Here is a 15340-nt window from a genome sequence, read left to right as displayed (position 1 = left end):
AAAAGCACCTTTAATGAAAATTTTCTTATACCAGAAACAGGCAGAACAGATCTTTATTTAATACACTTTGAAAGAATTCTTTGCATATGTACTAGGTAGTACTCACAGAAGAAAACAAAAGTTACTTACCCATGATCCTTTTTCAGTGCTTCTACATTACACAGCAATTCAATAATCTGGGCGCGAAGTTCATCTAGGGAATTTTTTTTGCCATCATCTGTTTCTACTTTAGATTTTATTTCTAATGGAGTTAGGAAGGCAGATGTATTTGCTTTAGAAGTATTTGAAGGTGTTGAAAGGTAGACAGATGGCTGAAAACATAATAAAAGTTTCTTCTGATCTTATTTGTATATATAAATGTATATTACATTTAAGTAGATACTTAGAGCAAAAGATGTTTAAAAATAACAATGCAGACTGAACAACCCAGACCTGAAAACTGGAAATCCAAGATGCTCAAAAGTTCAAATCTTTGAGTAGCAACTTTCCACAAGTGAATAATTCTATACCTGACTTTATATAATGGGTTAAGTCAAAATGTAGTCATACTACTGTATAAAATTATCTTCAGGCTTTGTATACAAGAAGTACATAAAACAAATAAATTTTATACTTCATCTTGGGTCCCATTCTCAAGATATCTCATTGTATACTTGCAAATATTACAAAATACAAAAGAACTGGAAATCTGAAACACTTCTGGTCCCTAGCATTTTGGTAACCTGTACTCCAAGATAACGGTAAATTTGAAAATTCAAGAAACAGTTTGATGTTCCTGACTGGAAAAAAACAACAGACAATTAAAGAATTAATTTGCAACAACTAGTGGGTTTTGTTGAAGAAATATATGGCAATGGCTTTGTTTTTAAAAAGGAGAAACAAACAAAAAAAATCCATCAAATTTATCTTATGGATGCTGTGCCTACTGGAGAATCTAAAAGCAAGAATATATCAGTATTAATAAGGTGTTACTTGATCTTCCATATTAAACACATATCATTTAGAATATCTAAAGAGGCTGACTTAAAAGTAATCATGAAAAAATTTAGAATGATCATGGAAGCAGCATTAAGATGAATCCACATACTGGAATCATTTTTGTAGCAAAAAAAACAACAAAGCCATTTTAGTAAAATTTCAATGGATTGTCAACTGCTTAGAGAATGAGATTTAATTGTATTTAATAAATTGGAAATGTATCCAAATGCCGTGTAATAAAACTAAGGAACAACTTAGGAGGAGATGTGACCTTTTTAAGTATATGTGTCAGTTGTGGTAAAAATATTTTAAATAAAAACAGCACAAGTTTAGAAAAGATACCTAAGACCGTGTAACAGATAGAAGGATCCATGTATTTTGCCATTCATTCCAGTATATACTGAGTGTTTAATTATGGTGCCAACAACCAAGCTAGGGAAAGAGTAAAGAAATAATGGTTTCTGATCTAATTAAATGTTATCCCTCTTTTAAAAGTATGTGGACTAGACAATTTCAGAGTATATGTTTAATAAGAAAATGAAACAGATATATAAATCTATGCCTTAAAATATGAAATAAGTAATATTATTAATTTTAAAAACAATATAAGCTCTTCTAAAAATATCACTAGAGAACAGTGTGACTTAAGATTAACAATTCAATTCCTCAAAAAAATTATTTTATTTCTTGGCAGAAGAAATAATTTTTAGAAAATATACTAAATTCTATAATTCTGATGTTCACAAAGAATCCTGAAAACCATACAAACGTGACTCACCTTTGGAACGTAGCATGTATCCTTTTTAAATTCAGATGGCTTTAGGTTGGCACTATCTTCTTCTTTTGATAACTTCGAAGTTTTTTCTGGGCTTTGAGTTGGCTAGATGATTTTTTTAGAAATCAAGAAACAAAACAAATCAAAGAAGGAAACTAGTAGTAGGCATTTGGATAATAAAGAAAATTACTTATACTACTTCACTTGCTACTATTCTTGTTATTCCATTACTCTTTAAAAGATATTATGTAACTTCAAGCTGAATAACACATTTGCGTATCTTGAGGGAAAGAATAACTCATCTCACAGCAACAAAAATTTTTTCCACTTAAGTAGGCTAAAAACATCATAGTAAATACAAGTTAATATATTATCATTAAAGTACAACCTGTATTCCAGGCAAAAAACAGAAAGCATAATAACAAGTTACTTAGATAATAGGACACGTGCTACAAAAAAATCCTGAATATTTCCGAAGAAAAAAAATTCTCATTTTACCCTAAAATGAGTTATCTTCCACTTTTCAATCTTGATCACTATTGTTAGATTAGTAGATTGAACAGGTTCCCTGTCCTCATTTGACCCTGGGCTGTGTGGTTATGGTCTCATAACAAATAATCTATTCCAGACCATACTGAAGAACATACCTCTTTCCTTGTTATTTTCTTATACATCAGCATTTGCCATTTGACTGTAAGAGGTGCCTTTCCTGATTTATTTAGATGTAGCTATAAAACCTCTCATTTTCTCATCTTCAAATGGACTTTGTATTTGCTAAATCTTCTGAGTTTTCCTATAGTTAAGTGTAACTCACAGAATGTCCACCATTGAAGCGACCAGGCAGTCTTCTTCCAGGCATCTTCGGTCTATTTGCAGTGAGATGTAACAAGTTTTCTGAGGAAGCTATGTCATCAAAATTTACAACATCTAGAGAATAAAAATAAATATTGTCTACTGAGATATAATTGTACCTTTTAAAGGGTAAAAAGTAATGTTTCTGGCTTTTGAACAAAAAGAGTACCACTACTTTGAAGGACTAACAAGTTGACCTGTGCTTTTCATATGCATTTGGAAAACAACACCCTTAAGACACATTCTTTTTACTTAATACATTTTATAGTACAAGACTTTATAAACAATAAGGGTTATGTTTTCAATAGCTATTTAGACTTCAACAAAAAGTTTCTATTTAAAGATAAATCTGTACCATAAACTGTAGTAACACAGAAACTATCATCTGAAGTTCTTGCTTATTAAAAAAAATGATCTACTTAAAACTTCTAATTAATTACAACATCATAAAATTTATTTTAAACTTAACGTAGTGAACTGATATTCAAATTTTAAGGATTCAAGTGTATCTGGCACCTTGCTGCTCTCTATTTGCATTTTTCAGTGTAAAGCGAAAGTATGATTTTTACTGATTTATTTATTTTTGGTACCAGGGACTGAACCCAAGCATGCTTAACCACTGAGCAACATCCCCAGCACTTTCTATTTTTTTGAGACAGGGTCTCACTAAGTTGCTGAGGCTGGCTTTGAACTTGCAATCCTCCTGCCTCAGCCTCCCAAGCTGCTGAGATTACAGGCCAAAAGTATGATTTAACATGTCTTCATATGGGATGTTACAGTTAGAACTAAAACTGTTTAGCATCTATGCTTAAACATTACCATTTGTAGAAATCATAAGATAGTTATAAATCTAAGGCAAATCAAATACCAAAGGAAAATGCTATAAAGATCAATCTGCTTCTCTACCATCAAAGGCTGAATGATCTTTGACCCAAAAATTTGGGTTTAAAGAAGAATCTAGTATAAGTCATACCTCTGAAAGAATGGTATGCATTACCTTGCCTTTTCCTAGATAATCCATAAAATCATGCTAAAGAAGTAGTTGTAACTCTGAAGCCCAGGTATCTATATATAATAAAAGAACCCTAGCAGTAATTCCTGATACTTCCATTGTTACTTATTACCTTGATTTAACCCAGATTCCAAGCCAGGGATATTAACCACAGCCAAATGGCAGCAGATATCCTAATTTTCCAGGCCTGGATTTTTTTTCTCCCCTTTAGCATTTGCCTGGATGGTTATAATACTTTGTTAGATACTACGATGTTGCAACAGTGATTTGTTATTGCTTAAAATATTCATCATCACCCTCAATGTTTAATTCATCAAATTTCATATAAAAATAATTTTTAAAATTTTGTATTAAGGAATAAGTGACACAAATGTAAGGCAAAAAAAGAGGCATCACTGTTTGGCAATATGTGTTTTAAAATTGGAAACATTGGTTGATTATTGCTAATGTTTTTCTATAGATTACATTGTGTGTTCTCTCTTTGATCAAGTCACTAAGATAATGTATCACAACAGACACTGCAATATATTAAGGTTAATTTTTTAGTCTTTTGGTGACTGTAACTATATAACAAGTCATAGCAAGAAATAAAGACTGCAGTGGAAAATGTATTATATAATCTAAAAAAGGTGTAATTTAAATATTTACTTATATAAAGGTCATTCTATCTGTAACTAATTGTTTTGTTTTGCTTTGGTGGTACTGGGGATTGAACCTAAGGGTACCCTACCATGGCACTACAACCTAGCCCTTTTTATTTTGAGACAAGATTTCACTAAATTGGTAGACTGTCCTCAAAGTTGTAATCCTTATGCCTCAGCCACCCAAGTAGCTGGGATTACAGGTGGATGCTGTCTATATATTTGTAAATATCTTGAAAAAATCAGTATTTTTTAAAAAGAATGTTAAGAACAGGATACAGTTGGTTAAAAATTTCTTTTTACACTGACAAATGTACACTGATAGCCCACAAAACACTTTGAAAAATAAAAATCAATCATTTTGGCCTGTAAAGATTATTTTCAAATGCATATTTAAGCAACTTGTAGAAAGAAAACAGAAAAACATGGAAGAAATTAAAAATGAAAACGAAGGGTAAATAAACGTAGATTTACAAAATACACCATGCTTATATAATAGGCCTTCCAAATGTCCAGTTTGGGGACTACAACACCAAGACAATTTCACCATTCTAAAACTCTCTCAGGTTCTCCATTTATGCCATTATGTTAGTAATACAGAACAGTGCACATTTTTGACTCATAATATATCTAAATGCTTTTAAGTTTACATAAAAGTGATAACAATGGATTTACACTATACAAATGGCACAAAAGGCATGACCATACCTTAACTCTTGTAATTACACCTCGTCACTCTGACAACTACTTGTGCTTTTGCATGTTGGTAGGAAGATATGGAACGTTTTTAAAAAGCCAAGTGAAATCTCCAATTTTAGGAGCAAATAACCTGATTTTTATGGTTGCCAAGGTTTGAAATTTTTAAAAAATCTTTGTTACAGGAATATTTTAGGCTGTAATCAAGAAAAATTTTCCAAAATGAACTTCATTTTATTTTAAAATGGAAAACCAAAAGGGTTAGAATAAATAGACAGACAGACATGTACACTTTCAGTAAAATTATAAAGAAAAAATATCAATGTGCACCACCTATTTATACTGAATGTACTATTTTGATTTCTTTTATAAGTTGTTATCTTACCAAAATGGAGAAGGGTAGGATAATTTCCTGACACGTAAGAAGGAAAACATGGCAAACAGGCTAGGAAACAAAATCTGGAAAGAAAAGTCAAGGATAGGAATGTCTAGAAAAAAGACTAAACCAAAAAAATTATTTCACAAAGCAGGAAAAAGGAACAGTTGTAGAATGAATAGAAGCATTTCAATGTTTAGCATATAGCTACTGCAGGTTATGTAAACTTACACAAGATATGTATTAGATTTTTAGATTTCTGGGTCATTCAAAAGAAAAAGTTAAGATTAGTATTAATATCAATACACATTAAACTAGAAAGATGCCTTGTTTTATTACTCACTAAAAAATAAAGATAGTTTTTAAAAGAATGGCACAATACTTTAAGAGGCCAGTTTTATAAATCAATATTAACATCTCATAAAATAATTGTAACTAAAATTAAACCACCTTTCAGTCAGTCAATTCTAGTCTTTGGTGTATACAGAAATTACAATAAAGGAGGCAACTTTAATTCTATGATATTATAAAATAAAAATTACAAATATTATTTTAAAAATATCTCACTATAAAAATTCAATACAACCTTTAAAATATCTTCATACATAAATAAAAATTTACCAAGGCCTTAATCAGTGATACTTTCTATAATATAATCGAGGAAACTATTATTAGAAACTAATTTTTTTAATCCTTGTTTAGATAAGAGACTCACTTTTGATAGCATCCTCTACTCAATAAGAACCTTATTATAAAAATCCCACCATAAATTCTTTCTGAAAGAAAGAAATCAGTTAATATTTGGAAAGTAATTCACACAAAAAGAGATCAAGTATAAAATAAAATGGAAAGGAGAGAATGCTTCCTTATTCCATAATGACTGCTTTGGGAATGAAGAACTTATGTTTTCTAAAATTTAATTTATTTTAAAATGTATTTTTATTAGTGAATTATACATAATCATGGGGTTCATTGTGACATATTTATATATCCACATAATAAAATTTGATCAATTTCCTTCTCCAGTACCTGCTCTTCCCTCTCCTCCTACCTTCCCCTGATTGCCTTCCTCTACTACACTGGTCTCCCTTCTATAACATTTCATTTTAATCCTGGAAGAACTTATCAAAAAAAAAAAAAAAATCAAAAAAGATAAAATACTACACTGTAAAGGTAACTCATCAGCTGAACTAAATGTAACAGCTATGTTAGTACTAAAGTCTCTAGTATTTTAAAACTAATCTGAAAATAATTTACTTCTCAGAAAATTTATTATTGTAGAAGTATTTTAGAAAAATTCATTATTTTAAAAATATGTGGACTTTGTGAACTTTATAAATGACTAGCAGTGTCAGTGAGATTTTCCTTAAACTAATTTTTAATATAGTGTTTGAAAAAATGAAAAAAAAAAACCCACTAAAATATAGTTCTTAGTAGCTCTGTAATTTGTAGTGCTATATAATATATGAGAACATACAAGGGGGAACTCAGTTATATCATGCCATTAAAAATGGGAAAAGAAAATATTATTCTAGGAGTGACTTTCTTACATGTACAAAAGTCAGAATCTGTGTGTATATCTATATATAATTAGTATTATATATAAAGACATAAATGTTTATATGTAGTTTTATATAAACAGGACAATTTTATGTGATAATAAAATGAGGGCCATATGCCTTTTATAAATTAAAGAAGGAACAGATTTCCATACCAGGTGTTCTAATGGGTATTAGTAGATGTACTGAATCATAAAATGTTAGCTAAGTAAGAAAACAGATTTTGAGGAGAAACTTATCAATAATAAAACCCACTTTTTAAAAATAGCAAAGTCAGTATACTTTATACTATATCATTTCTACTATATCTTTTACCTCAAATTATTACTTTAACTGAAAATGTCAATAAGCTGGTTTCATATGTTTTACATTTTCTGTAAATTATGAATTAGTTTTATGCATTATTCTTAAAAGGTATATCTTCAAACTAAGTAGAAAATATGAAATTTACATAAACCTCATGCGAAATTTAAAGCTGTACTTGAACTAAAACAATTTTTAAGAAGTGTTAATAACTCACAGAAGAGTTAGAACAATACTTTTATATTTCAAGCACAGATATACTATTCCTAATCCAAAACCCCAAAATCAAATACACTAAAAAAAAAAAATCTACTTTTTAATGAGCATCAACATGATGCCACTCACAAGTAGAAATTTCTGCAGGAGACTTCATGTAATGGGTCACAGCCAAAACATGGATTTATTGATAATACTGTACAAAATTACTTCAAAGCTACATGTATACCAAATATTTGAAACATAAAAGAATCTTATAATTTGCTTTGGTTCCCATCGCCAAGATATCTATCTCATTATACATATGTAAATATTCTAAATACACCCCTCCAAAACGAAATTCAAAATATTTCTAGTTCCAGACATTTTGGATAAGGGATTATGTATATGTAAATATCCCCCCTCGCCCGCCATCCCCCTGCCATGTCAAAATAAATAAATAAATAAATAAACTCTTAAGGCATTTCTTGTTCCAAACATTCTGGATAAGGGATACTTAACCTATACTAGGAACATATGACATTCTAATGGGGGAAAATAGTATACAAGGAAAGAATTAATGTTTAGGACATAAGCTGTTTACCACCTACAACTATGTCTTTTTTTTTTTTTTGTATGAGATATCAAACCCAGAGGCCCATAACCACTGAGCAACATCACAGCCCTTTTCTGTATATATTTATTTAGAGACAAGATTTCACTGAGCTGAGTTGCTTAGGGCCTTGCTAAAGTGTTGAGGCCAACTCTGAACTCAGTGATAGCCCTACCTCAGATTCCAGAGCCACTGGTATTACAGGCCTGCAGCACCATGACCAACCAGCAACTCTTTTATCTTAGCATACTACCAGTATCTAAAAATATTTTCTGGGAATAAAGCAATTGTTTAGTAAACATTTGCTACTTAATATAAACTCAAATTCCCCAAATTTATATTTTCTAAACTTTGCAGGATAACAGTGTTTTATGCCAAAATTAGTTTTGTGAGCAAAATAAAAGACAGTTGCTTGGAAATTAGCTGCTAATTTTCTGATTTGTGTAAGTCTTAGCATCTTTACATTATTTCCTTATTTATTAAAAAAAATTTAAAAACAGAAATTAGAAATATTCAAACTCTGTTCCACAAAGCCTCTTTCTTTACATAAAGAATAAATAACCACTATGTCAATGAGGCAAAAAATGGAACAAAAACAAAGTTAAAAACTAAAACTTTCCAATCACCAACAGTTTGAAATAATTTTATATATATTATTTCCAACAGAAATGCAAAAAAGCAAAGTATGTTTGTTGTTGAATATACTTAGAAAAAGTCTTGGAAAAATGTGAAAATTAGTTTTATCTAAATTTTAAAAGATTTTTTCACTACTTTGAAATTAACTAAATAAAGCAAAAGTTGATACAAATAACAACAACAACAAAAAAAAATACAGATTCTAAATGTTATTACTTTAATCCCCAAAGGACTCCACCAAAATTTTAAGTATTTTCTGATCAAGAATGTAGAAAATTATGAAAATTCAAAGATAATACTAATAGTTTTTTTTTTTAACTTATTTTGAAAGTTAAAATTGTGTAAACAACCTTTTTTTTTTCTTTAAGGATTATTTTTAGAAAACACTTTTCTGGCTATATTTTAAATCAAATGGAAAAATATGAGCTGACAAGAATCCATTTTTAACTACTAAGCTCCATAATAAAAAGATAAAGATTTTTTAAAAATACTTTTTTCATTTTTATTAAAATAGTAAATAAGTTAATTTTTACCAGATAAGAAATACTAAGTATATTTCAAGACTTTCTCAAACCTATAATCAACACCTCAATTCCCAGAAATGAGTAATGAATACAGCATCATAAAGGGCAGTTAATATCCAAATAAATGGATTATAAAGTATTCAAAAGACTGAAAGGAGGTAACACTTAAGACAGAGGCTTTGCATTGGCAAACTGAAAAGACAGAAGAAAAATAAGATCACCTGGAAAAAAGTTTGAAATGTAAATATAATACAGTGGGAAAAAAAATCTAAACGTAACTGAACTTGAAGTTCATAAAATGTTAACACGGGAGCAAAAACAAATACATTAAGACATTAAGATTTTTTAAAAAGAATATCACAGAGCACTTTATAGAAAAGGAATTTAAAGAGTTCTCTTTTGATTTATGTAATTGTACGTAGTTAATATGTCTATAGCTTACTGTTTAAATGTTAAACAGAGAAAAATAGCATCTGTTTCCTAGAGTTTACGTTGTAAAGATAAAATAAAAACATGAAAAAAGTGTTTTGAAAAATATAAAAAACTAAAAACTAATTTTGCAAGCACTATACAAAATAATAACCATTACCACAAATTATTATAATGATTATATAAAGCTTTTAATAGAGACACCTTTATCAAAACACCTGTTTCAAGTTTTTAATTTTTCAATTAATACAGTATAAAAAACGAGGAACATGTTTTTTAGTCAGTCCTAAAGCTTACAAAATAATATTTAGCAAAAAAAGTGACATGACTTCCTATATTGGAAAAAAAGTATCCCCAGATTAAGAGGAAATATCTAAAAAGTCTTATTAAATATAAGCTAGTTCGGCACTGAAAGCCTGTGTCATCTTATTTTTTAACTATTAAAACTAAACTGCATTTATAGGTGCCTGATTTAGGTAATATGGTCATTCTATTATAAAGGAAAGAAATAAAAGATGAATGAGCTTTTAACATGGATTTCAGTCTTTTGAACACTATGAAAACTTATTAATTCTGTATTATCATCAGTAGGAACCTTCTGATCAATAAGAACCATGAAGATTTGACCATTTATCTTCTTTATTTTTATACTTTGGTTAATACATTTAAGAAAATTTCAATGAATTTCCACTATAACTATCTACACAAAAATTGCATATACACTGCTTAGTTCCTAAAAACTGAGATTCCTTTGATTACTTCTTTTAATGTACTACCTACTTCCATGATGACTTACCTGTTTCTTTAGAACTTCTTGCTATAAATGAATCAAGGTCCACTGATTTTGGTCTAGGTGGTAACTGTTCGGATTCGGGCTTTGGTTTGGATACTGGCTCAGTTTCAAATTTTGATGAAACGGTAGAAACTTCTCCATTGATCCTGAAATGAGAAAAACGAACATACAAAATCACTTGAACTGAAAAACAACTTTTTTAAAAAATTGTGATTTGGTGCTGGGCACCTATAATCCCAGCGACTTGTGAGGCTGAGGCAGAAGGACTGTGAATTCAAAGCCAGCCTTAGCAATTTAGTGAGGCCTTAAGCAACTCAGCAAGACTCTGTCTCTAAATAAAATACAAAAACAAGTTGAGGATGTGGCTCAGTGGTTAAGCACCCCTGTGTTCAATCTCCAGTAACAAAAAAAAAAAAAAAAGGAGATTTGGTGACATTAAAGACTGTATAAACATAAGACAGATTGCTTTCTATTCTATAACACTATTTCCATAAAAGTAAACCTCTACTACAGTAGTGTTCACAATAAAATAAGAAATGTAAATATAGTTTGAGTGTATTCACCTACTGTGAGTATAACAATTAAGAACACTATTATAGTCTTTTGAGGAAATATAAACAATACTTTAAAAATTACTTTTGAGATTTAAAAAGGCAATAGAGTTCAGTTAGGTCAAAGGCAGGTAAATCAATAAGTAATTTAAAATTAGGTAAAACTTACTTGGCTACAGGAGGTGGTGGGGGAACTGGTTTTTCAGGTCGCTTTGGGTAAACTGTTCCAGGAGATCTTAATAAATTATTGGCTTTGGTGGGTGGAGTAGGCTTCTTGGGTGGGACCTGTGGAGCAGCTGGTTTAGAAGGTTTCTGTTCCAGTGTTTTTTCATCTGAAGATTTAAAAATATTTAACAAGTTATTAACAATCAAAACTATTTAGGTTTCTCTATTTATTGCAACTACTGTAAGGCAGCCATAGGCATTAACTCATTTTCTATAACCATATGTAAGTGCATTATTTCATTTGTTTTAAAGTTACACTTTATTAAGCATCATGTAACTAAAAAAGTTTCCTTTAGTTGGGACAGAAATCATTAATAACCTTCTGATTAACAAATAATGCCTGCTTTTAATTATGTTCCCAGAATCCTCTGCTTTTAGGGGGTGATATTCTTTCTCAAATATACCACATATAATTGAACTACAAGCAGAAAATTATCTAGACTTGAGCCAGATTATTTTCTGAAATGGAAGTATAAGGAACTAAAAACAAAAAAGAACTGTAGTACCATATAAAATTCTGATTTAAAAATCATAATGATGGCAAAGACAAAAAAAAAAACCAGATCAAATGCTAAGAAAAAGTGACACTAGGCCAATTAGCCACATGAAGGAATACAGGCTTATATTTACAGTTCTTGCTACTGTACTAGGAATTTTATTAGCCCTGTTTCATGTAATAAATCCATCTGACAAATAAGAATATGCTGAATAAAGAATATTAAGAATAATGTCATGCCTTGTTAATAAAAATTTTATCACCAAAAAGGCATTGAACACTCTTTGGTGCTACATATACTTTTTCAGGTACTAAGAATAAGTATTAAAAACTCACATATGTGCACATATAATTCAAATTCATGATACAACAGTTAGAACGTATCATAAGGTACATTTCCAAAAATAAGAAACTATTTAGTGCAAAACTGAATGATTCTACCTCTTCTTTGAAGTTTATTTGGTCTCTGAAAAGACTATCTATCAGAGGACCACAAACAATTTTATGAAATTTCCTATCAGAAATTGGTGGTCATCAAACCTGAAGAAACACCACAGGGCATGGTAAAAACTCCTCCTTTAAAATTATAAGTTTCACCTCACAACAAAAAAATACAAAATACTATTGCCTCAGTCTTACCATTTACTTAATAACTCCCTTGGCTCTTGTGAAAAATATGAGTCCGTTGAAACTGATTATCATTTAGTACAAATATCTATTTTTATATGACCTCAAGACATAACAATGCATAAAAAATTATACCTAATTCTGACCCTAATCAAATAGAGCTTTCCTTGATATTTCAGAAAATATAAGAAAAACATTTTATAAAAAATAACCAGGAAAGGGATGGGGTATAGCTCAATGAGGGAGGGTTTTCTGGCAAGCACAGGATCCTAATGTTGGGGGAGAGAGGAAAGGGTGAAGGGATAAAGAAATAATATCAAAGAAAAAATGTCGGCCGGGGATATGGCTCAAGCGGTAGCGCGCTCGCCTGGCATGCGTGCGGCCCGGGTTCGATCCTCAGCATCACATACAAACAAAGATGTTGTGTCCGCCGAAAAGTAAATAAATAAATATTAAAAAAAAAAAAAAGAAAAAATGTCAAAGGCTAAACAGAGTTCACTAATTTTAACAGATTTACAAATAACTTGAAAATAGTTTTGTGTATAATTCCAAAACAACCCCCCCCCAAAAAACAACCACACTTAATATTCATGGAAATCAAAACAAAGAAAAAGATTAATTATTCCTGGTATGTCCAAGACTATATTACTAATAATACAATGGCAATGTACTTGAGTACTTATGTTATTTTTGTTGTTGTTGAGGACATTAACATAACAAAAAAATCAATAATTTTAAAATGAACAATTCAGTACCATTTCATATATTTACAATGATATGCAACTATCAACTTTACAGAGTTCTAAAACACTTCTATTGCTCCAAAAGAACAGTTTCTGTTAATCTATTACTCACCGTTCACCCCTCCATTTAATTCCTAACAATCAGTTATCTGCCTTCAAACTCTATGAATTTACCAATTCTGAATTATTTCCGACTTGTGAAATCATACAACATATAACCTTTAGTTCAAATTTAACATAATATTTTCAAGGTTCATCCTTATTGAAGCATTTATGTATATAACACAATCTGATATACCTTGAAGGACATTTTGATTGTTTCAATTAACATTCAGGTACAAGTATAAGTATACCTATTTTCAATTCTTTTGTCGGGTCATATAGTAATCCTACACTTAACTTTTTGAAGAATTATCAAACTTTGCTCACAACCTCAAAACCATTTTATATTAGCATAGGCAATGTACACTCATTACTCCATGTCCTTGCCAACATATTATTTTCCTTTTTTTTTTTTTAAATTATAGTCATCCTAGTGGGCATAAAGTGGCAGCTCGTTCATTGTGGTTTTTATTTACATTTCCCTGAAGATGTTAAATATCTTGGCCATGTGCTTTTCGGCTGTTTTTATATCTCCTTTAGGAAAATAATTATTTCAGTGTTTTTCCCACTTTCAATGTTTTTCTGTTGTTGAGTTGTAATATTTCTTTATATATTCCACATATAAATCTTTGTCAGATATCATTTGCAAATACTTTTTCATTCTAGAGGTTGTCTTTCCAATTTTAATAATGGCCTTTGATGCACAAAAATTTTAATTTTGATAAAGTCCAAGTTAATTTTTATTTGTTGAATGTGCTTTAGATGTCAGATTGTATAAAGTACAAACTATTTCTGTTAATAATGCTCTGACATCAAATATGTAGAATTTATTCCCATACCAACCAATACCAGCTAGCATCCTAAAATCCCACCTGGAACAGATCCCACAAACCAAGGACTCAGTCCTCTAGCACTACCTCCATTTCAGATGTCAACTGCAAGTCCAACCCTTTCATGGTCCCAACTAAATGGATATAAATTAGAGGTTCCTATGACCTCCTCCTCAAGTTTGATATTTGCTGAATGGCTCACCTAACTCTGGAAGGCACTTTATTTCATATTTACCAATATTATAAAGGGTACAATTCAGAAACAGCCAGATAGATGAGATAATGTTACAGGGCAAGGTATGTGAAAAGAGGCACAGAGTTTCCATGCCTAGAATAGTGTATCCCACCTTTCCAGCACCTCAATGTATTTATTTACCAACCCAAACTTCAAACTTTTCAAACTTCACCTTTAAGGTTTCTGATGGCGATTTCATTAGGACAGCATGATTCAGAACATCATTGACCATTGGTGATTAACTCAATTTCTAGTCATTATCCCCTCCCTAGAGGTCAGGTGATGGGGCTAAAAGTTTCAACACTATAATCATAAGGTTGGTTCCCTGGGCAGCCAGCTCCCATTTCTTATAGGCTTTAAAAAAGTTTATGAATTTAAGCTCACGTGTGGATGAAAAATATGTTATGAACTAACAAATCATGCACCAATCACCATTATCACTCATGAGATTCCAATGGTTTTACGAGCTATGTGTCAGGAACATAAATCAAATATTTCCTTCTTGTATTACAATATCACATGTATGTTAGAATCCATTGCCAAACTCAAGGTCATGAATATTTACCCCTATGTTTTCTTCCAAGAGTTTTGCTCTTATATTTAGGTTACTGATCCACTTTTGATTAGTTTTTATATACAGTGTGAGGTGGGGTTTCAACTTTATTCTGTTGCATGTAGCTATCCCAACTGTGAGAATTTTGGTCCAGTTAGAAATTCACTGAAACAAAAAGGAAATTCATATTTTTAAAAAATATTCCTAAGTTAGCTATCTGAATGCCCAAGGAAAAATTATCTAAGATACAGATGTTAAGATAATTTAAGATATGGAAAAGAAGTAGTAATTATCATTAAGTATGTAAATATTTTTCACTAAAAAAACAGCTAAAATATAAGGATGCTATTAAAACATGCCCTTTTATAAGATAGGCAGAGAAAAACAAGTATCACATAATCTCACTCATATGTAACATCTAAAAAAGATGACTGACATATAAATAATAAATAAATAAATCTTCACCTCTACCTCACACTGTACAGATCTGAATTCAGAAACAGGTTACTTGGTGCTTATGATATATATAAAATTGTTGTTTGAAATAAATATATATATATATATATATATATATATATATATATATATATATATAT

At 30.3% G+C, this 15340-nt stretch overlaps 1 protein-coding gene across 7 annotated transcripts in view; it reads right to left on the bottom strand.

Annotated features, from left to right (window-relative positions):
• Positions 1-15340, bottom strand: part of LOC107143980 (CD2 associated protein) — a 112673-nt gene that overhangs the window by 3579 nt on the left and 93754 nt on the right. For all 7 annotated transcript variants that reach the window (XM_048805444.1, XM_048805443.1, XM_048805445.1 and 4 more), the window contains 5 exons: positions 11103-11265; positions 10386-10528; positions 2568-2680; positions 1757-1858; positions 130-311 (listed from right to left, as the gene is read on the bottom strand). In XM_048805444.1, the coding sequence (XP_048661401.1) occupies positions 130-311; positions 1757-1858; positions 2568-2680; positions 10386-10528; positions 11103-11265 (703 nt within the window). The remainder of the gene's footprint in view (positions 1-129; positions 312-1756; positions 1859-2567; positions 2681-10385; positions 10529-11102; positions 11266-15340) is intronic.

This window comes from Marmota marmota, unplaced genomic scaffold (assembly GCF_001458135.2).
Source record: "Marmota marmota marmota unplaced genomic scaffold, marMar, whole genome shotgun sequence".
NCBI classification, from domain to species: domain Eukaryota; kingdom Metazoa; phylum Chordata; class Mammalia; order Rodentia; family Sciuridae; genus Marmota; species Marmota marmota.
This window is presented reverse-complemented; position numbering and strand designations above follow the sequence as displayed.